Source organism: Mirounga leonina, unplaced genomic scaffold, assembly GCF_011800145.1.
Source record: "Mirounga leonina isolate KUSES-001 unplaced genomic scaffold, KU_Mleo_1.0 Mir_101283, whole genome shotgun sequence".
In the NCBI taxonomy this organism is placed as follows: Eukaryota; Metazoa; Chordata; class Mammalia; order Carnivora; family Phocidae; genus Mirounga; species Mirounga leonina.
Genome location: NW_023270096.1, coordinates 721,995 through 737,177, shown reverse-complemented (window position 1 = coordinate 737,177; position 15,183 = coordinate 721,995). Strand labels below are relative to the sequence as shown.

General features: G+C 39.5%; 1 protein-coding gene across 1 annotated transcript in view; it reads right to left on the bottom strand.

Moving 5' to 3' along the window:
- ZC3H12B (zinc finger CCCH-type containing 12B) overlaps positions 1–14,102 on the bottom strand; it is a 78,076-nt gene extending 63,974 nt beyond the window's left edge. The window contains exon 1 of the mRNA XM_035010433.1: positions 13,468–14,102. Coding sequence (XP_034866324.1) covers positions 13,468–14,075 — 608 coding nt within the window. The 5' untranslated portion in view covers positions 14,076–14,102. The remainder of the gene's footprint in view (positions 1–13,467) is intronic.
- Between the last annotated feature and the right edge of the window lie 1,081 nt (positions 14,103–15,183).

The following is a 15,183-nucleotide window of genomic DNA, read 5'->3' as shown; positions in this document are numbered from 1 at the left end:
AAAGACAACTATCATATGATCTCATTGATATGTAGAATTCTTTATTTTTTTATGCCAGGAATTTATCAGAATCACCGGAGAAAATTTTTCTTATTATTTTGTTCAATTAGCCAACATACAGTACATCATTAGTTTTGATGTAGTGTTCAACAATTCATTAGTTGCATATAACATACAGTGCTCATCACAACACGTGTCCTCATTAATACCTATCACCTGGGTACCCCATCCCCCACCCCCTCCTTTCTGTAACCCTTAGTTTGTTTCCCAGAGTCCAGAGTCTCTCGTGGTTTGTCTCCCTCCCTGATTTATTCTCATTCTGTTTTTCCTCCCTTCCCCTATGGTCCTCCAAGCTATTGCTTATGTTCTTCATATAAGTGAAACCATATAATTGTCTTTCTCTGCTTGACTTATTTCACTTAGCATAATCCCCTCCAGTTCCATCCATGTCAATACAAATGGTAGGTATTCATCTTTCTTGATGGCTGAGTAATATTCAATTGTATATATGAACCACATCTTCTTTATCTATTCATCTCTTGAAGTACATCTTTGCTCCTTCCACAGTTTGGCTATTACGGACATTGCTGCTATGAACATTGGGGTGCATAGGGCCCTTCTTTTCACTACATCTGTATCTTTGGGGTAAATCTCCAGTAGTGCAATTGCTGGGTTGTGGGGTAACTCTATTTTTAACTTCTTGAGGAACCTCCATACTGTCTTCCAGAGTGGCTGTACCAGTTTGCATTCCCACAAACAGTGTAAAAGGGTTTCCCTTTCTCCAAAACCTCTCAAGCATTTGTTGTTCCCTGCCTTGTTCATTTTTGCCATTCTAACTGGTGTAAGGTAGTATTTCACTATAGTTTTGATTTGTATTTGCCTGATGGCTAGTGATATTGTGCATTTTTTCATGTGTCAGTTGGCCATTTGTATGTCTTCTTTGGAGAAGTGTCTGTTCATGTCTTCTGCCCATTTCTTGACTGGATTGTTTTTTTTTGGGGGGGGGTGTTGAGTTTGAGAAGTTCTTTATAGATTCTGGATACCAGCCCTTTAGCTGATATGTCATTCGCAAATATCTTCTCCCATTCCATGGGTTTTCTCTTAGTTTGTTGCCTGTTTCCTTTGCCGTGCAGAAGCTTTTTATCTTGATGAAGTCCCAATAGTTCATTTTTGCTTTTGTTTCCCTTGCCTTTGGAGACATATCTAGCAAGAAGTTGCTGTGATCGAGGTCAAAGAAGTTGCTGCCTGTGTTCTCCTCTAGGATTTTGATAGATTTCAGTCCTCCTTTTAGGTCTTTCATCATTTTGAGTGTATCTTTGTGATTGGTGTAAGAGAATGGTCCAATTTCATTCTTCTACATGTGGCTCAGCTCTTTCCACAGTTTGGCTATTGTGGACATTGCTGCTATGAACACTGGGGTGCATATGGCCCTTCCTTTCACTACATCTGTGTCTTTGGGGTCAATACCCAGGAGTGCAATTGCTGGGCCATGGGGTAGCTCTATTTTTAATTTTTTGAGGAACCTCTACACTGTTTTCCAAAGTGGCTGTACCAACTTGCATTCCCACCAACAGTGTAAGAGAGTTCCCCTTTCTCCACAACCTCTCCAACATTTGTTGTTTCTTACCTTCTCGATTTTTGCCATTCTAACTGGTGTAAGGTGGTATCTCACCAATTTTCCTAGCACCATGTATTGAAGAGACTTTGTTTTTTCTCCATTGGATATTCTTTCCTGCTTTGTCAAAGATTAGTTGATCATAGAGTTGAGGGTCCATTTCTGGGTTGTCTATTCTGTTCCATTGATCTATGTGTCTATATTTGTGCCAATACCATTCTGTCTTGATGATCACAGCTTTGTAATATAAGTTGAAGTAAGGCATTGTGATGGCTCCAGCTTTTCTTTTTCAATTGCCCTGGAGATTCTGGGTCTTTTCTGGTTTCATACAAGTTTTAGGTTTATTTGTTCCAGCTCTGTGGAAAATGATGATGGTATTTTGATAGGGATTGCATTTAAAGTGTAGATTGCTCTGGATAGCATAGACATTTTAATAATATTTATTCTTCCAATCCGTGAGCATAGAGTGTTTTTCCATTTCTTTGTGTCTTCCTCAATTTCTTTCATGAGTGTTCTGTAGTTTCTAGAGTATAGATCCTTTACCTCTTTGGTTAGGTTTATTCTGAGGTATATTACGGTTTTTGGTGCTATTATAAATGGAGTCAATTCCTTAATTTCTTTTTCTTCAGTTACGTTGTTAATGCATAGAAATGCAACTGACTTCTGTGCATTGATTTTGTATCCTGCCATATTGCTGAATTGCTGTATGAGTTCTAGCAATTTTGGGGTGGAGTCTTTGGGTTTTCCACATAAAGTACAATGTCATCTGCAAAGAGAGAGTTTGAATTCTTCTTTGCCAATTTGAATGCCTTTTATTTCTTTTTGTTGTCTGATTGCTGAGGCTGGGAACAATAGTGGTGAGAGTGGGCATCACTGCTGTGTTCCTGACCTTAAGGGAAAATTTCTCAGCTTTTTCCCATTGAGATGAGGTTCACTGTGGTCTTTTCATAGATGGCTTTTATGATATTGAGGTATGTTGCCTCTATCCCTATACTTTGAGGCATTTTAATCAGAAAAGAATGCTGTATTTTGTCAAATGTTTTCTCTGCATCAATTGAGAGCATCATATGGTTTTTGTCTTTTCTTTTGTTAATGTGATCTATCACGCTGATTGATTTGCAAATGTCGAACCACCCTTGCATCCCAGGAATAAATCCCACCTGGCTTTGGTGAATAATCGTTTCAATGAACTGTTGGATCCTATTGGCTAGGATCTTGTTGAGTATTTTGGCATCCATGTTCATCAGGGATATTGGTCTGTAATTCTCCTTTTTGATGATGTGTTTGTCTGGTTTTGGCATCAAGGTAATGCTGGGCTCACAGAATGAGTTTGGATGTTTTCCTTCCATTTCTACTTTTTGAAACAGCTTCAGTATAATAGGTTATTATTTCTTCTTTAAGTGTTTGGTAGAATTCCCCTGGGAAGCCATGTGGCACTGGACTCTTGTTTTTTGGGAGGTTTTTCATTACTGCTTCAGTTTCCTAGCTGGTTATTATTCTGTTCAGATTGTCTGTTTCTTCCTGTTTTAGTCCTGGTAGTTTATAAGTTTCCAGGAATGCGTCCATTTCTTCCAGATTGCCTAGTTTGTTGGCATATAGCTGCTGGTAATAAATTCTAACAATTGTCTCTATTTCCTTGGTATTAGTCGTGATCTCTCCCTTTTCATTTGTGATTTTATTAATTTGGGTCCTTTCTCTTTTCTTTTGGATAAGTCTGGCCAGAGGTTAATAAATCTTATTAATTCTTTCAAAGATCCAGCTTCTAGTTTCATTGATGTCTTCTACTGTTTTTCTAGTTTCTATTTCATTGATTTTTGCTCTAATCTTTATTATTCCTCTTCTCCTGCTTTGTTTAGGCTTTAGTTGCTGCTCTTTTTCCTCGTCCTTTAGGTGTAAGGTTAGATTGTGTGTTTGGGATTTTTCTAATTTTTTGAGAGAGGCATGGATAGCTATGTGCTTCCCTCTTAGGACCACCTTTCAATATCTCATAGGTTTTGGGACAATGTGATTTCATTTTCATTGGTTTGTATGAATTGTTTAAGTTCTTCTCTAATTTCCTGGTGGACCCATTCATTGTTTAGCAGGATACTCTTGAACCTCCAAGTGTTTGAATTCCTTCCAAATTTCTTCTTGTGGTTGAGTAACAGTTTCAAAGCATTGTGGCCTAGAAATATGCAGGGAATAATCTCAATCTTTTGGTATTGATTGAGACCTGATTTGTGATGAGAGTGTGATCTATTCTGGAGAAAATTCCATGTGCACTCGAGAAGAATGAGTATTCTGTTGTTTTAGGATGGAAAGTTCTGTATATATCTACAGAGTCCATCTGATTCAATGTGTCATTCAAAGGTCTTGTTTCTTTGTTGAACCTCTGCTTAGATGATCTGTCCAATCCTGTTAGTGGAGTGTTGAAGTCGCCTAATATTAATGTATTATTATCAGTATGTTTCCTTTTATAAAAATTTATTTTATTATGTTATTTTAGTCACAATACATCATTAGTTTTTGATGTAGTGATCCATGATTCATTGTTTTCATATAACACCCAGTGCTCCATGCAATATGTGCCCTCCTTAATACTCATACTGGGCTCACCTATCCATGCTTCCCACCCCTCTAAAACCCTGTTTTTTTTCTTGGAATCCACTGTTTCTCATGGTTTGTCTCCCATATGCATTCCCCCCCCCCATGCTTCATTTTTTCTTTCCTTATCCTAATGTCCTCCATGCTATACCTTATGTTCCACAAATAAGTGAAACCATATGATAATTGACTTTCTCTGCTTGACCTATTTCACTTAGCATAATCTCCAGTCCCATTCATGTTGATGCAAAAGTTGGGTATCCACGCTTTCTGATGGCTGAGTAATATTCCATTGTATATATGGACCACATCTTCTTGATCCATTCATCTGTTGAAGGGCATCTCAGTTCTTTCCACAGTTTGGCTATTGTGGACATTGCTGCTATGAACATTAGGGTGACTTCTTCTTTGCCAATTTGAATATCTTTTATTTCTTTTTGTTTTCTGATTGCTGTGGCTAGGACTTGTAGTACTATGTTGAACAATAGTGGCAAGAGTGGGCATCCTTGATGTGATCCTGATCTTAAGGGAAAGGTTCTCAGCTTTTCTCCACGAAGATGATATTCACTGTGGGTTTTTCATAGGTGGATTTTATAAACTGAGGAATGTTACCTCTATCCCTATACTCTGAAGAGTTTTAATCAGGAAAGAATGCTGTATTTTGTCAAATGCTTTTTCTGCATCAATTGAGAGGACCATATGGTTCTTCTCCCTCCTCTTATTAGTGTGTTCTATCACGCTGATTGATTTGCGAATGTTGAACCACTCTTCCATCTCAGGGAAAAATCCCACTTGGTCATGGTACATGATCTTTTTAATGTATTGTTGGATGCTATTAGTTAGGATTTTGTTGAGGATTTTGTAATCCATATTCATCAGGGATATTGATCTGAAATTCTCCTTTTAATGGGGTCTTTGCCTTGTTTGGAGATTAAGGTAATTCTGGCTTCATAGAATGAGTCTGGAAGCTTTCCTTCTCTTTCTATTTTTGGAAACAGCTTCAGGATAATGGGTATTATTACTTCTTTGAATGTTTGGTAGAATTCCCCAGAGAATCCATCAGGCCCTGGACTCTTGTTTTCTGGGAGGTTTATGATCACTGCTTCAATCTTGTTGCTGGTTATTGGCCTAGTCAGGTTGTCAGTTTCTTCCTGTTTCAGTCTTGGTAGTTTACAGGTTTCCGGGGAGGCATCCATTTCATCCAGGTTGGTCAGCTTATTGGCATATAGTGGTTGATAATAATTTCTAAGAATTCTTTCTATTTCCTTGGTGTTAGTCGTGATCTCTGCCCTTTCGTTCATAATTTTATTAATTTGGATCCTTTCTCTTTTCTTTTGGATAAGTCTAGCCAGTGGTTTATTGATGTTATTAATTATCTCAAAGAACCAATTTCTAGTTTTGTTGATCTGATCTACTGTGTTTCTGGTTTCTAACTCATTGGTCTCTGCTCTCATCTTAATTATTTCTCTTCTAATGTGTGGCTTAGGTATCGTTTCTTCATTTTCCCTAGTTCTTTAAGGTGTAAAGTTAGATGGTGAATTCAGGATTTTTCTATTTTTTTGAGTGAGGCTTAGATGGCTATGTATTTCCCCCTTAGGACTGCCTTTGCAGTATCTTATAGGTTTTGGACCAATGTGTTTTCATTCTCATTGGTTTCCGTGAATTGTTTAAGTTCTTCTTTGATTTCCTGGTTGACTCAAACATTCTTGAGCAGAGTGATCTTTAACTTCCAAGTGTTTGAATTTCTGCCATTTTTTTTTCTTGTGATTAAGTTCCAGTTTTAAAGCATTATGGTCTGAGAACATGCAGGGAATAATCTCAGTCTTTTGGTATCAGTTGAGACCTGATTTGTGACCCATTATGTGGTCTATTCTGGAGAAAGTTCCATGTGTGCTCGAGAAGAATGAGTATTCTTTTGTTTTAGGGTGGAATGTTCTGTATATACCTATGAGGTCCATCTAGTCCAGTGTGTCATTCAAATTTGTTTCTTTGTTGATTTTCTGCTTAGATGATCTGTCTATTGCTGAGATTGGAGTACTGAGGTCTCCTACAATTAATGTATAGTTATGAATATGACTCTTTATTTTGCTTAACAGTTGTCTTATGTAGATGGCTGCTTCCATGTTGGGGGCGTAGATATTTACAATTGTTAGATCTTCTTGTTGGATAGACCCTTTAAGAATGATATAATGTCCTTCTGTGTCTCTAAGTACAGACTTTAGTTTAAAATCTAATTTGTCTGATATAAGAATTGCTACCCCAGCTTTCTTTTGAGGTCTGCTGGAATGGAAGATGGATCTCCATCCCTTTATTTTCAGTCTGGATGTATCTTTAGGTTCAAAATGAATCTCTTGTAGACAGCATATGGATGGGTCCTGTTTTTTTATCCAATTTGCAACCCTGTGCCTTTTTCATGGGAGCATTTAGGCCATTCACGTTGAGAGTGATTATTGAAAGATATGAAATAATTGTCATCATGTTGCCTGTGAAGACGTTGTTTTTATAGATTGTCCCTGTAAATTTCTGTTGTATATCACTCTTGGGGTCTTTCTCCTTTTATAGAATCTCCCTTTAATATTTCTTGCAGGGCCGGCTTAGTCGTCACATATTCTTTCAGTTTCTGCTGGCCTTGGAAGCTCTGCATCTCTCCATCCATTCTAAATGACAGCCTTGCTGGATAAAGTATTCTTGGCTGCATGTTTTCTCGTTTAGTACCCTGAATATGTCTTGCCAGGCTTTTCTGGCTTGCCAGGTCTCTGTGGATAGGTCTGACGTAATTCTGATGTTCCTTCCTCTGTATGCAAGGAATCTCTTCCCCCTAACTGCCCTTAAGATGTTTTCCTTGATTCTAAGATTTGCGAATTTTACTATTACATGCTGGGGTGTTGGCCTGTTTTCCTTAATCTCAGGACAGTCCTCTCTGCCTAGAGGACACGAATGTTTGTTTCATTCCCCAGATTAGAGAAGTTCTCAACTACAATTTGCTCAAATATATATCTAGTCCTCTCTCTCTCTCTCTCCACCCCCTCAGGGATTCCAGAATTCTGACACTGGAACGTTTCATGGTGTCACTTATTTCTCTGATTCTATTTTCATGGATTCTGAGTTGTTTTTCCCTGGCCTCCTTTTTTCCCTTTTTATCTATTAAATTGTCCTTCAGGTCAATAATTCGTTCTTCTGCTTCACTTACCCTAGCTCTTAGATTATCTAGATTAGACTGGATCTCATTGATAGCATTTTTAGGTTCTGCCATTTCAGCTCTCATTTCTGCCTTAGACTCTATGTTGCCATGAATTGATTTCTCCATTCTAGCTATTGTCTTCACAATTGCTAGCCTGGATTCCATCTCCGACATCTTGGTTATATCTGAATCCATTTGTGAATCTGTGGCAGATGTCATAATCCTGATTCTTTCTTATTTTGGGGGTTCCTTCTCTTAGTCATTTTGTTGCTGGGTGGTTGAGGGAACGTATAGAGTCTAAATTAATGACCACAACCCAAGGAAGAGGCACCTCTTTTCTAGGGACCTTAGGTTTCTGATATCTTGTTTTCCCAGCCTGTCTTCTGGAGGAAGTGCCTGCCATGCTGTTCCTTAGGCAACCCTGTTTTAGCCGAGATGCCCTGCCCCTTGTGGCAGGGTTGGGGTCAGTGAAGACCGCTTTTGGGGGCTTTTGTTCTCTGGCTGCTTTCCCTGGTGGCTTTCTGTGTCTCTTCCAAGAGTCAGAGCAGAAGAGACCATTTCCAACCCTCTGCCTCAGAGCAGAGAGATCACAGTCTGTTCTTCAGTGAGCTCTCCAAGCCACACTATCTCCATTTCTCTCTGTGCTGCTAAAAACTGCAGTCCTGGATTGTGCCCCTCAGCAGCACTCCCAGTCCTCACCTCCAGGTCAGGGCACGTCTCTGCCCTTTGTGCTTCTAAAACTGCTAGCTGCCCCCAGTTTGCACACGGAGCCCCACCGCTCCATGTTTCCATCAGGGAGGCTGCCCTAAAGTCCTTTCCCTGCCGCTACCAGTCTGCAAGTCTGTGCCTCGTCCCCAGTGTGGGAGGCTATCACTCACTGGGGGTGTAGGATTCCCATGGCTGGCTCCCTCCCTCTTCTGTTTATCCTCTGATATCTGCCCGCAGAATCACAGCTCCCCTCTTTGTACCTTGAAGCCAACTGCCTGCGATATTCTGTTTGTAGAAATCTAGATCTATGTTCCTACATCTCAGCCTGATTTTGTGGGTGTTCAGAGTGGTCTGGTAGATATCCAGCTCAATTCTGGGGACCGGGTGGAATAGGGTCCCCTACTCTTCTGCCATCTTCCCCCCCCCATCAATATGTTTCTTTATTTTAGTTATTAATTGGTTTATATAATTGGCAGCTCCCATGTTGGGGGCATAGATATTTACAATTATTAGATCTTCTTGTTGGATAGACTCTTTAAGTATGATATAGTGTCCTTCTCTACCTCTTACTACAGTCCTTGGTTTAAATGTATGGTGATTAACATAACATAATAAAATAAAAATAGATAAATAAAATCTAATTTGTCTGATATGAGGATCGATACCCCAGCTTTCTTTTGAGGTCCTTTGGCATGGTAAATTTTTCTCCATCTCTTCACTTTCAAACTGGAGGTGTCATTAGGTTCAAAATGAGTCTCTTGTAGATAGCTCATGGATGAGTCCTCCTTTTTTATCCAATCTGAAACCTTGTGTCTTTTTATGGGAGCATTCAGTCCATTTACATTCAGTGTAACTATTGAAAGATATGAATTTAGTATCATTGTATTACATGCAAATTCCCCATTTCTGTAGATTGACTTTGTTTCTTTCTGGTCTATATTACTCTTGGGGTCTCTCTTCACTTACAGAATCCCCCTTAATATTTCTTGATGGTCTGCTTGGTGGTCACATATTCTTTCAGTTTCTGCCTGTCCTGGAATCTCTTTATCTCTCTGAATACAGCTTTGCTGGATAAAGTATTCTTGTCTTGCTGAATGACAGCCTTGCTGGATAAAGTATTCTTGTCTGTATGTTTTTTCATTTAGTACCCAGAATATGTTTTGCTAGCCCTCTCTGGCTTGCCACGTTTCTGTGGCTAGGTCTGATGTTATTCTCATATTCCTCCCTTGATATGTAAGGAACCTTGTTTCCCTAGCTACTCTCAGGATAGTTTCTTTGGCTGTATGATTTGCAAGCTTATCTATTATATGTTGGGGTGATGATCTATTTTTATTGATTTTGGGAAGGATCTCTCTACCTCTTAGACATGAATGCTTGTTTCTTTCTCCAAATTAGTGAAGTTCTCAGCTATGATTTACTCAAATATACTTTCTAGCCCTCTCTCTCATTTACTCTGGCTGTTAGAGTATCCAGTTTAGACTGCATCTCATTCACAGCATTTTAAAGTTCATCCTGATAGTCTCATTTCCGCCCTTACAGATTCTATATTGTCACTAATGCTTTATTCAAGCCTCGCTATTGACTTTATGATTGCTATCCTGAATTCTATCTCTGAATCTTGCTTATATCCATATTGATAATCTCTGTGGCAGAGAACACCCTCTCTGGTTCTTTTTTGTGTGAGTTCCTCCTCCTTGTCATTCTGTCCAGAGAACAATGGGTGGGCGAATGAACAGAGTCCAAAATATCAACCACATCCCAAGCAAGTTGCACCCTAGCAATATCCTGAGTAGTTGGAAGCCACCACAGAAAAACAAAGCCAAAATGAAACACAAGAATAAATTTTTTTTAAAAAAAGGGGGGGAAGGTAAGAGAGATTATAATTTTGCAGTGTGGACTAAGCAGGGTGTTCCACTTGTTCCTGGGTGAATTTTGGTCTGTGTGTTAGAAGACATTACATCCCCAAATTGCAACAAAAGTAAAACTTATGGGATGCCTGGGTGGCTCAGTTGGTTAAGCATCCGCCTTCGGCTCAGGTCATGATCCCAGGGTCCTGTGATCAAGTCCTGCATTGGGCTCCTTGCTCAGCAGGGAGCCTCTTTCTCCCTCTGCCTGCCACTCTCTGTCTCTCTCTGACAAATAAATAAAATCCTTAAAAAGTAAAACTTATATATATGTATGTATATATATATAAAGATAAAATTGAATAGAGTGAAAAAAGGAGTAAAATGAAGCATATATCTATAAAAAAGATAGGTGTGAAAAAATACAAGTTAAAAAGTGACTATGAAATATAAGTTGGTATTATAAGCATCTAGTTGAAATGAGAAAAAAGAAAAAGAAAAAAAAGAGAAAAAGCATAAGAAAAAGAAAAAAAAAAGAAAAGGAGAATTTTATCTGAACAATAAATGAGTCGTGAGGCAACACCTGGAGCTCAATATACTATTTTCCCCCAGCATTGACATTTTACAGTCTTATGGGATCCATAGACTTGTTGTCCACCTGTTCTTCCAGACTGTCTTCTAGGGTAAGGGCCTGCTGCGGTGTTTCTCAGGTATCCCTGCCTGGGCAGAGTTGTCCCACCCCCTGTCAGGGGGATGGGCTCAGTGCAAACTGGTTCTCTGTGTGGCTTTTTTTCCCTGGAGTCTTTCTACACCTCTTCAGAGGATCAGAGCAAAAATGGCTGCACCCAAACCTCTGGCCCAGAGCAGAAAGATCACAGCCTGGCCTCTTTAATAAACGCTCCAGGATAAACAGTCTCCACTTCTGTATGTGCTGAAAACTGCAGCCTCCCACGGCATGCACCCACTTCAACTCTCTCAGAGGTAGTCCCAGGGGCCAGGGAATGCCACTGACCTTTTTGAGTCTAAAACCATGAGTGGCCATGGGGTCTCGTGCACACACTTGAAGCTCCTGGATCATGTCTAGGTGCCACTCTAATGTCCTTTCTGGGCTGCTACTGCCCTGCGAGTTTTGGCACAGTCAGGCGCAGGTTCCAGACTTTTTCAGGCTGCTCAGGAAAAGAGCAATTATTGACCAGCCCAGCTCAGTTTATGGTGATCCAAGCTGAGAATCCCTTCCTGGGCTCACTGACCATAATCTGCTTTCTGGTTCCACTGCTCAGGCACTCTACCGGTTCAGGCACTCCTGTTCGCTCTGTGACTCTTCAGATCCTGAGACCACAGTGCCATGCCCTACCTAGAATTCTGCCTTTTCATTTCCAGAGCCCCTTTCAGAGAGAGATTTCTATCACTAGAGCAGATTTCTAAGGGTTCTGATTTTGAGCTCTGGTGTTATATCACTTTCCAGGAGCCAGCTTATGGAGGTTCCCCCCTCTTCTGTTTACTTCCAATATCTCCCTACAGATTCATGATTACACACATCCTACCTTGCAAAAAGCAGTAGCTTTTCTGCTTGTAGAAATCCAGATATATATATTCTTACATCTCAGGCTGATTTCATGGGTGTTCAAAATGTTTTGATAGATATCGAGCTAAATTCAGGGGATTAGTTGAAATGGGGTCCCCTACTCCTCTGACATCTTGCCTCCCTCCCCTGATATGTGGAATTTAAGAAAGAAAGCAGAGTATCATAGGGGAAGAGAGGAAAAAAATGAAACAAGATGATACCAGAGAGGGAGACAAACCATAAGAGACTCTTGAACTTAGGAAACAAAATGAGGGCTGCTGGAATGGAGGGGGGCATAAAACAAGGTCCCTGCCCTCCAGAACAATGGGATAATCAAATGAAAAACTTGCTGGTCTAAGGCTTCTTACTTTTGTTCTGATTGTGTACAGTCTAAGATTCCAGTGAGTTCATCAAGCAATGATAGACTCAGTAGGAAACGGGCTCCTGATCATTGGGAATTTTTTAAAAAAGATTTCTTTACTTCTTTGAGAGAGAGAGCAGGGGGAGGGGAACAGAGGGTGAGAATCTCAGTCACACTCCTTGCTGAGTGCAGAGCCTGATGCAGGGCTTGATCTCACAACCCTGATTTCATGACCTGAGCCGAAACCAAGAGTCAGATGTTTAACTGACTGAGCCAACCAGGTGCCCCAAACATTCAGAATTTTTAAGCCAAACTGAATGACAACTCATTTTAGAAACGAAAGGAGGTTTTTATTTTGATGAAACCCCAACAGTTTACTTTTGTTTTTGAAAAAAAAAAAAAAAAAGAAATGGAAGAAAGGATTCCTAAAGATCTCTGACATGAAATTTAAAAAAATTATATGAGAAAGTATGGAATAAAGTATGAAGGCACTCTTGGTTATGTATTTACTATTGTTCTATAGCAAATCACCACACATTTAGTGTCTTAAAATAACACCAACTTATTTATTTTTAGTTCAAGAGGTCAGAATTCTAAAATCAATGTGCTGACAAGACTGTGTTGTTTCTGCAGGCTTCGGGAGAGAATCTGTTTCCTTACCATTTTCAGTTTCAGAGCCTTCCCACATTCCTTAGCTAATGGCTTCCTTCTTACATCACATGACCTCTTGTTTCTGTCATCACATCTCTTACTACTCATTCTTATCCTGCTGCCTACTTCCCTCTTATAAGGACCTTTGTGATTATAGTGAGTCCATCTTGATAAATCAGGATAATTTCACCTATCTCAAATCCTTAACTTAAACCTGCAATGTCCCTTTTACCATGTAAGATAACATATTCACAGATTCCAGAGATTAGGATGTGAACATCTTTAGGGGACTATTATTCAACCTACCATAGGTACTGTAACTTAGAAATAATCATTGGGATTAGAAAAGTCAGGATGGTATTTATGGAGACAGTACATCTTGATGGGTATGAAGATGAGGAGGTCACTCCTAAGTTGCGGAATGACATGAACACAAGCAGTGGGGATAGAAATCAGCATAATTTACATGGAGTTTATTAAAACGACTGATGTAAATGTGGTAGGTGTGAAAAATAAAACCAAATGGGAGGAGAGAAAGGTCAGATCACAAAGCCAGGCAAAGGGATACAAATTTGGTAGAATAGCAATTGGGAGTTACTGTAAGTTCCCAAGTAAGCCCCCAAGTGATGTTATAAAAGCATTATCAGGATGATTGGTCCAGGCAAGTAGAAGTGGGAGAAGGGACCCCAAGAGGAACAAAGGTTGAATGATTATGTCTCTACTGAAGTATCACTGATGTCTAAGCTGCTTTCAGGGTACCTGAAAACAAATTGCCAACTATTTCAAGGAAGAGAGAAAGGGCCAAGGCAGGATCATTTTAGCCTCTCTCCACCTACAAGAGTACAAGCCATAGACAACAACCAGGGGCCTCTTGTAGCATTTAGCAAAAGAAGATGATTTTTATGAGCTCAGGAAAGTTTTTTTTATTTTTTTTAAAGAGCAAAAATATGCTACACTTACCTCATTGCCACATTACTTCCATCTATGACAACTGGCCTCAAATTTTCACTGCTGTCTATTTCATCTTCAAGAGACAGCTCAGGGCTTGCAATCTCTCTGGAGCTGGGACCCCGAGGCACTAACAGACTCAAGCTGACCTGCGCTTCCGAATCACCTTTGTTCCCAAGTCTGACAAGCTCTGCCAATACATCATTAATAAGTGATTCTGGGCCCAGCTTGTTCAATACTGATTGAATCTGTGCCTCTGCATAGCCCAGCTTTAGAGCAAAATCCATCTTCGCTTGGTATTCCTTTTCCAAGTCAAGCTTCCCCTCTTGCAGAATGCTGCTCTGGGAGAAGCTTGGATGATCTAAGCAGGGTGATCTATAGAGCTGACGGTGTGGCTTAGAGGGAATTTCTTTTTTTTTCAGCTGAGCATCTCCAGGTTGGTAGCTATTGTCATTGTTGCTGCTCTTAAGGCTCATCTGTTCAGGGTCACTTTCAGAGTTTATCCACTCTTCAGAGTCAGCATTACTCTGCTCCATGCTGTCTTGCTTAGACTGTTGTTTCTCTTCCTTGGAGGCATTCTTCTCCATTTTTGGTGTCTCCACTGCAGCCGTGGCCGTCATCCCGTTCAGTGGGCAGTCTGAGGTCTAATCAGCTCTTTTCCTTTTTAGCCTGCTTGGAATCCACATACAGTTACATTCCTTTGTGGTAAAATGTGGTGGTAATGATGGTGCAAGAGTTTGCCTGTTTGGTTTGGTATGTTCAGATGTTACCAGTCCCTACAAATAAACAAACATACCACAATCATGTTTAGTAAAATTCTAGAAAAGCATTTCCAAATGCAAAGGTTTCTTTGTAAGAAACTACAAGCTGTATGACATTTAAATTTTGTGCTTCAAATGATTGGACTCATCTTACAATAAAAAAAGAGAGACTCCAATTCTTTAATAATTCTAGTCATAAAAATTTCAGTGGTGGCAATAATGCTGTAATTCCCCCCTCCCCCCTCACAAAATAAATCAAACTATAGTTAACTGCTAATCATAACAACTTTGAGAAAGAAAAACATGGCATTTCAACAAGGGTCAAGAATATATACATCCTTGAAAAGATTTTCTCTTTTTCTTTCTGCCAGGTAAGTTTTCCCAACTCTCACACCAGATCCTTCTTGCTAAAGCTGAGTTCCACTCCTGAAGAGCATAACATCTCCAGCACTACTCATTGCAAAATATCAGGGACTCTATCTACTGGGTAGAATAGAAAACAATTAAAATATCTTTCAAGCAATTGAAGTAGGGTATAAGGTGACAAGTAAATAGGCATGCTCCAGATTTTTTTAAAAAAGTGTCTGTGTACACTTATGAATTGTATCTGCAGCCTTTTTATTTATTGTAATTGTATTTATTGTATTGTAAAGAGGAGAAAATTAAGTCAACTTGCAAAATAAACCAAAACATTTTTAAAAGAATATTAATTACAAAAGAGAATTAAGGACAATTTTATTTCTGAACTCCTCCTCTCACCTACAGCATCTGTCCCTGCATGTTTGAGTTGTAACTTGGCCAAAGTGTTTTTTTCTCAGTCTGAGCCTTGGTTTCCTCATATATAAAATGAGAATATTGATACTTACCTCACAAGGTAAGGGTTATGTAAGATGAGTAAGGAAAGTGCTTAGAAAAGTGAACAGAACACATAGTAAGTTCTCAATTATGTAAAGGATGTAACAGACAC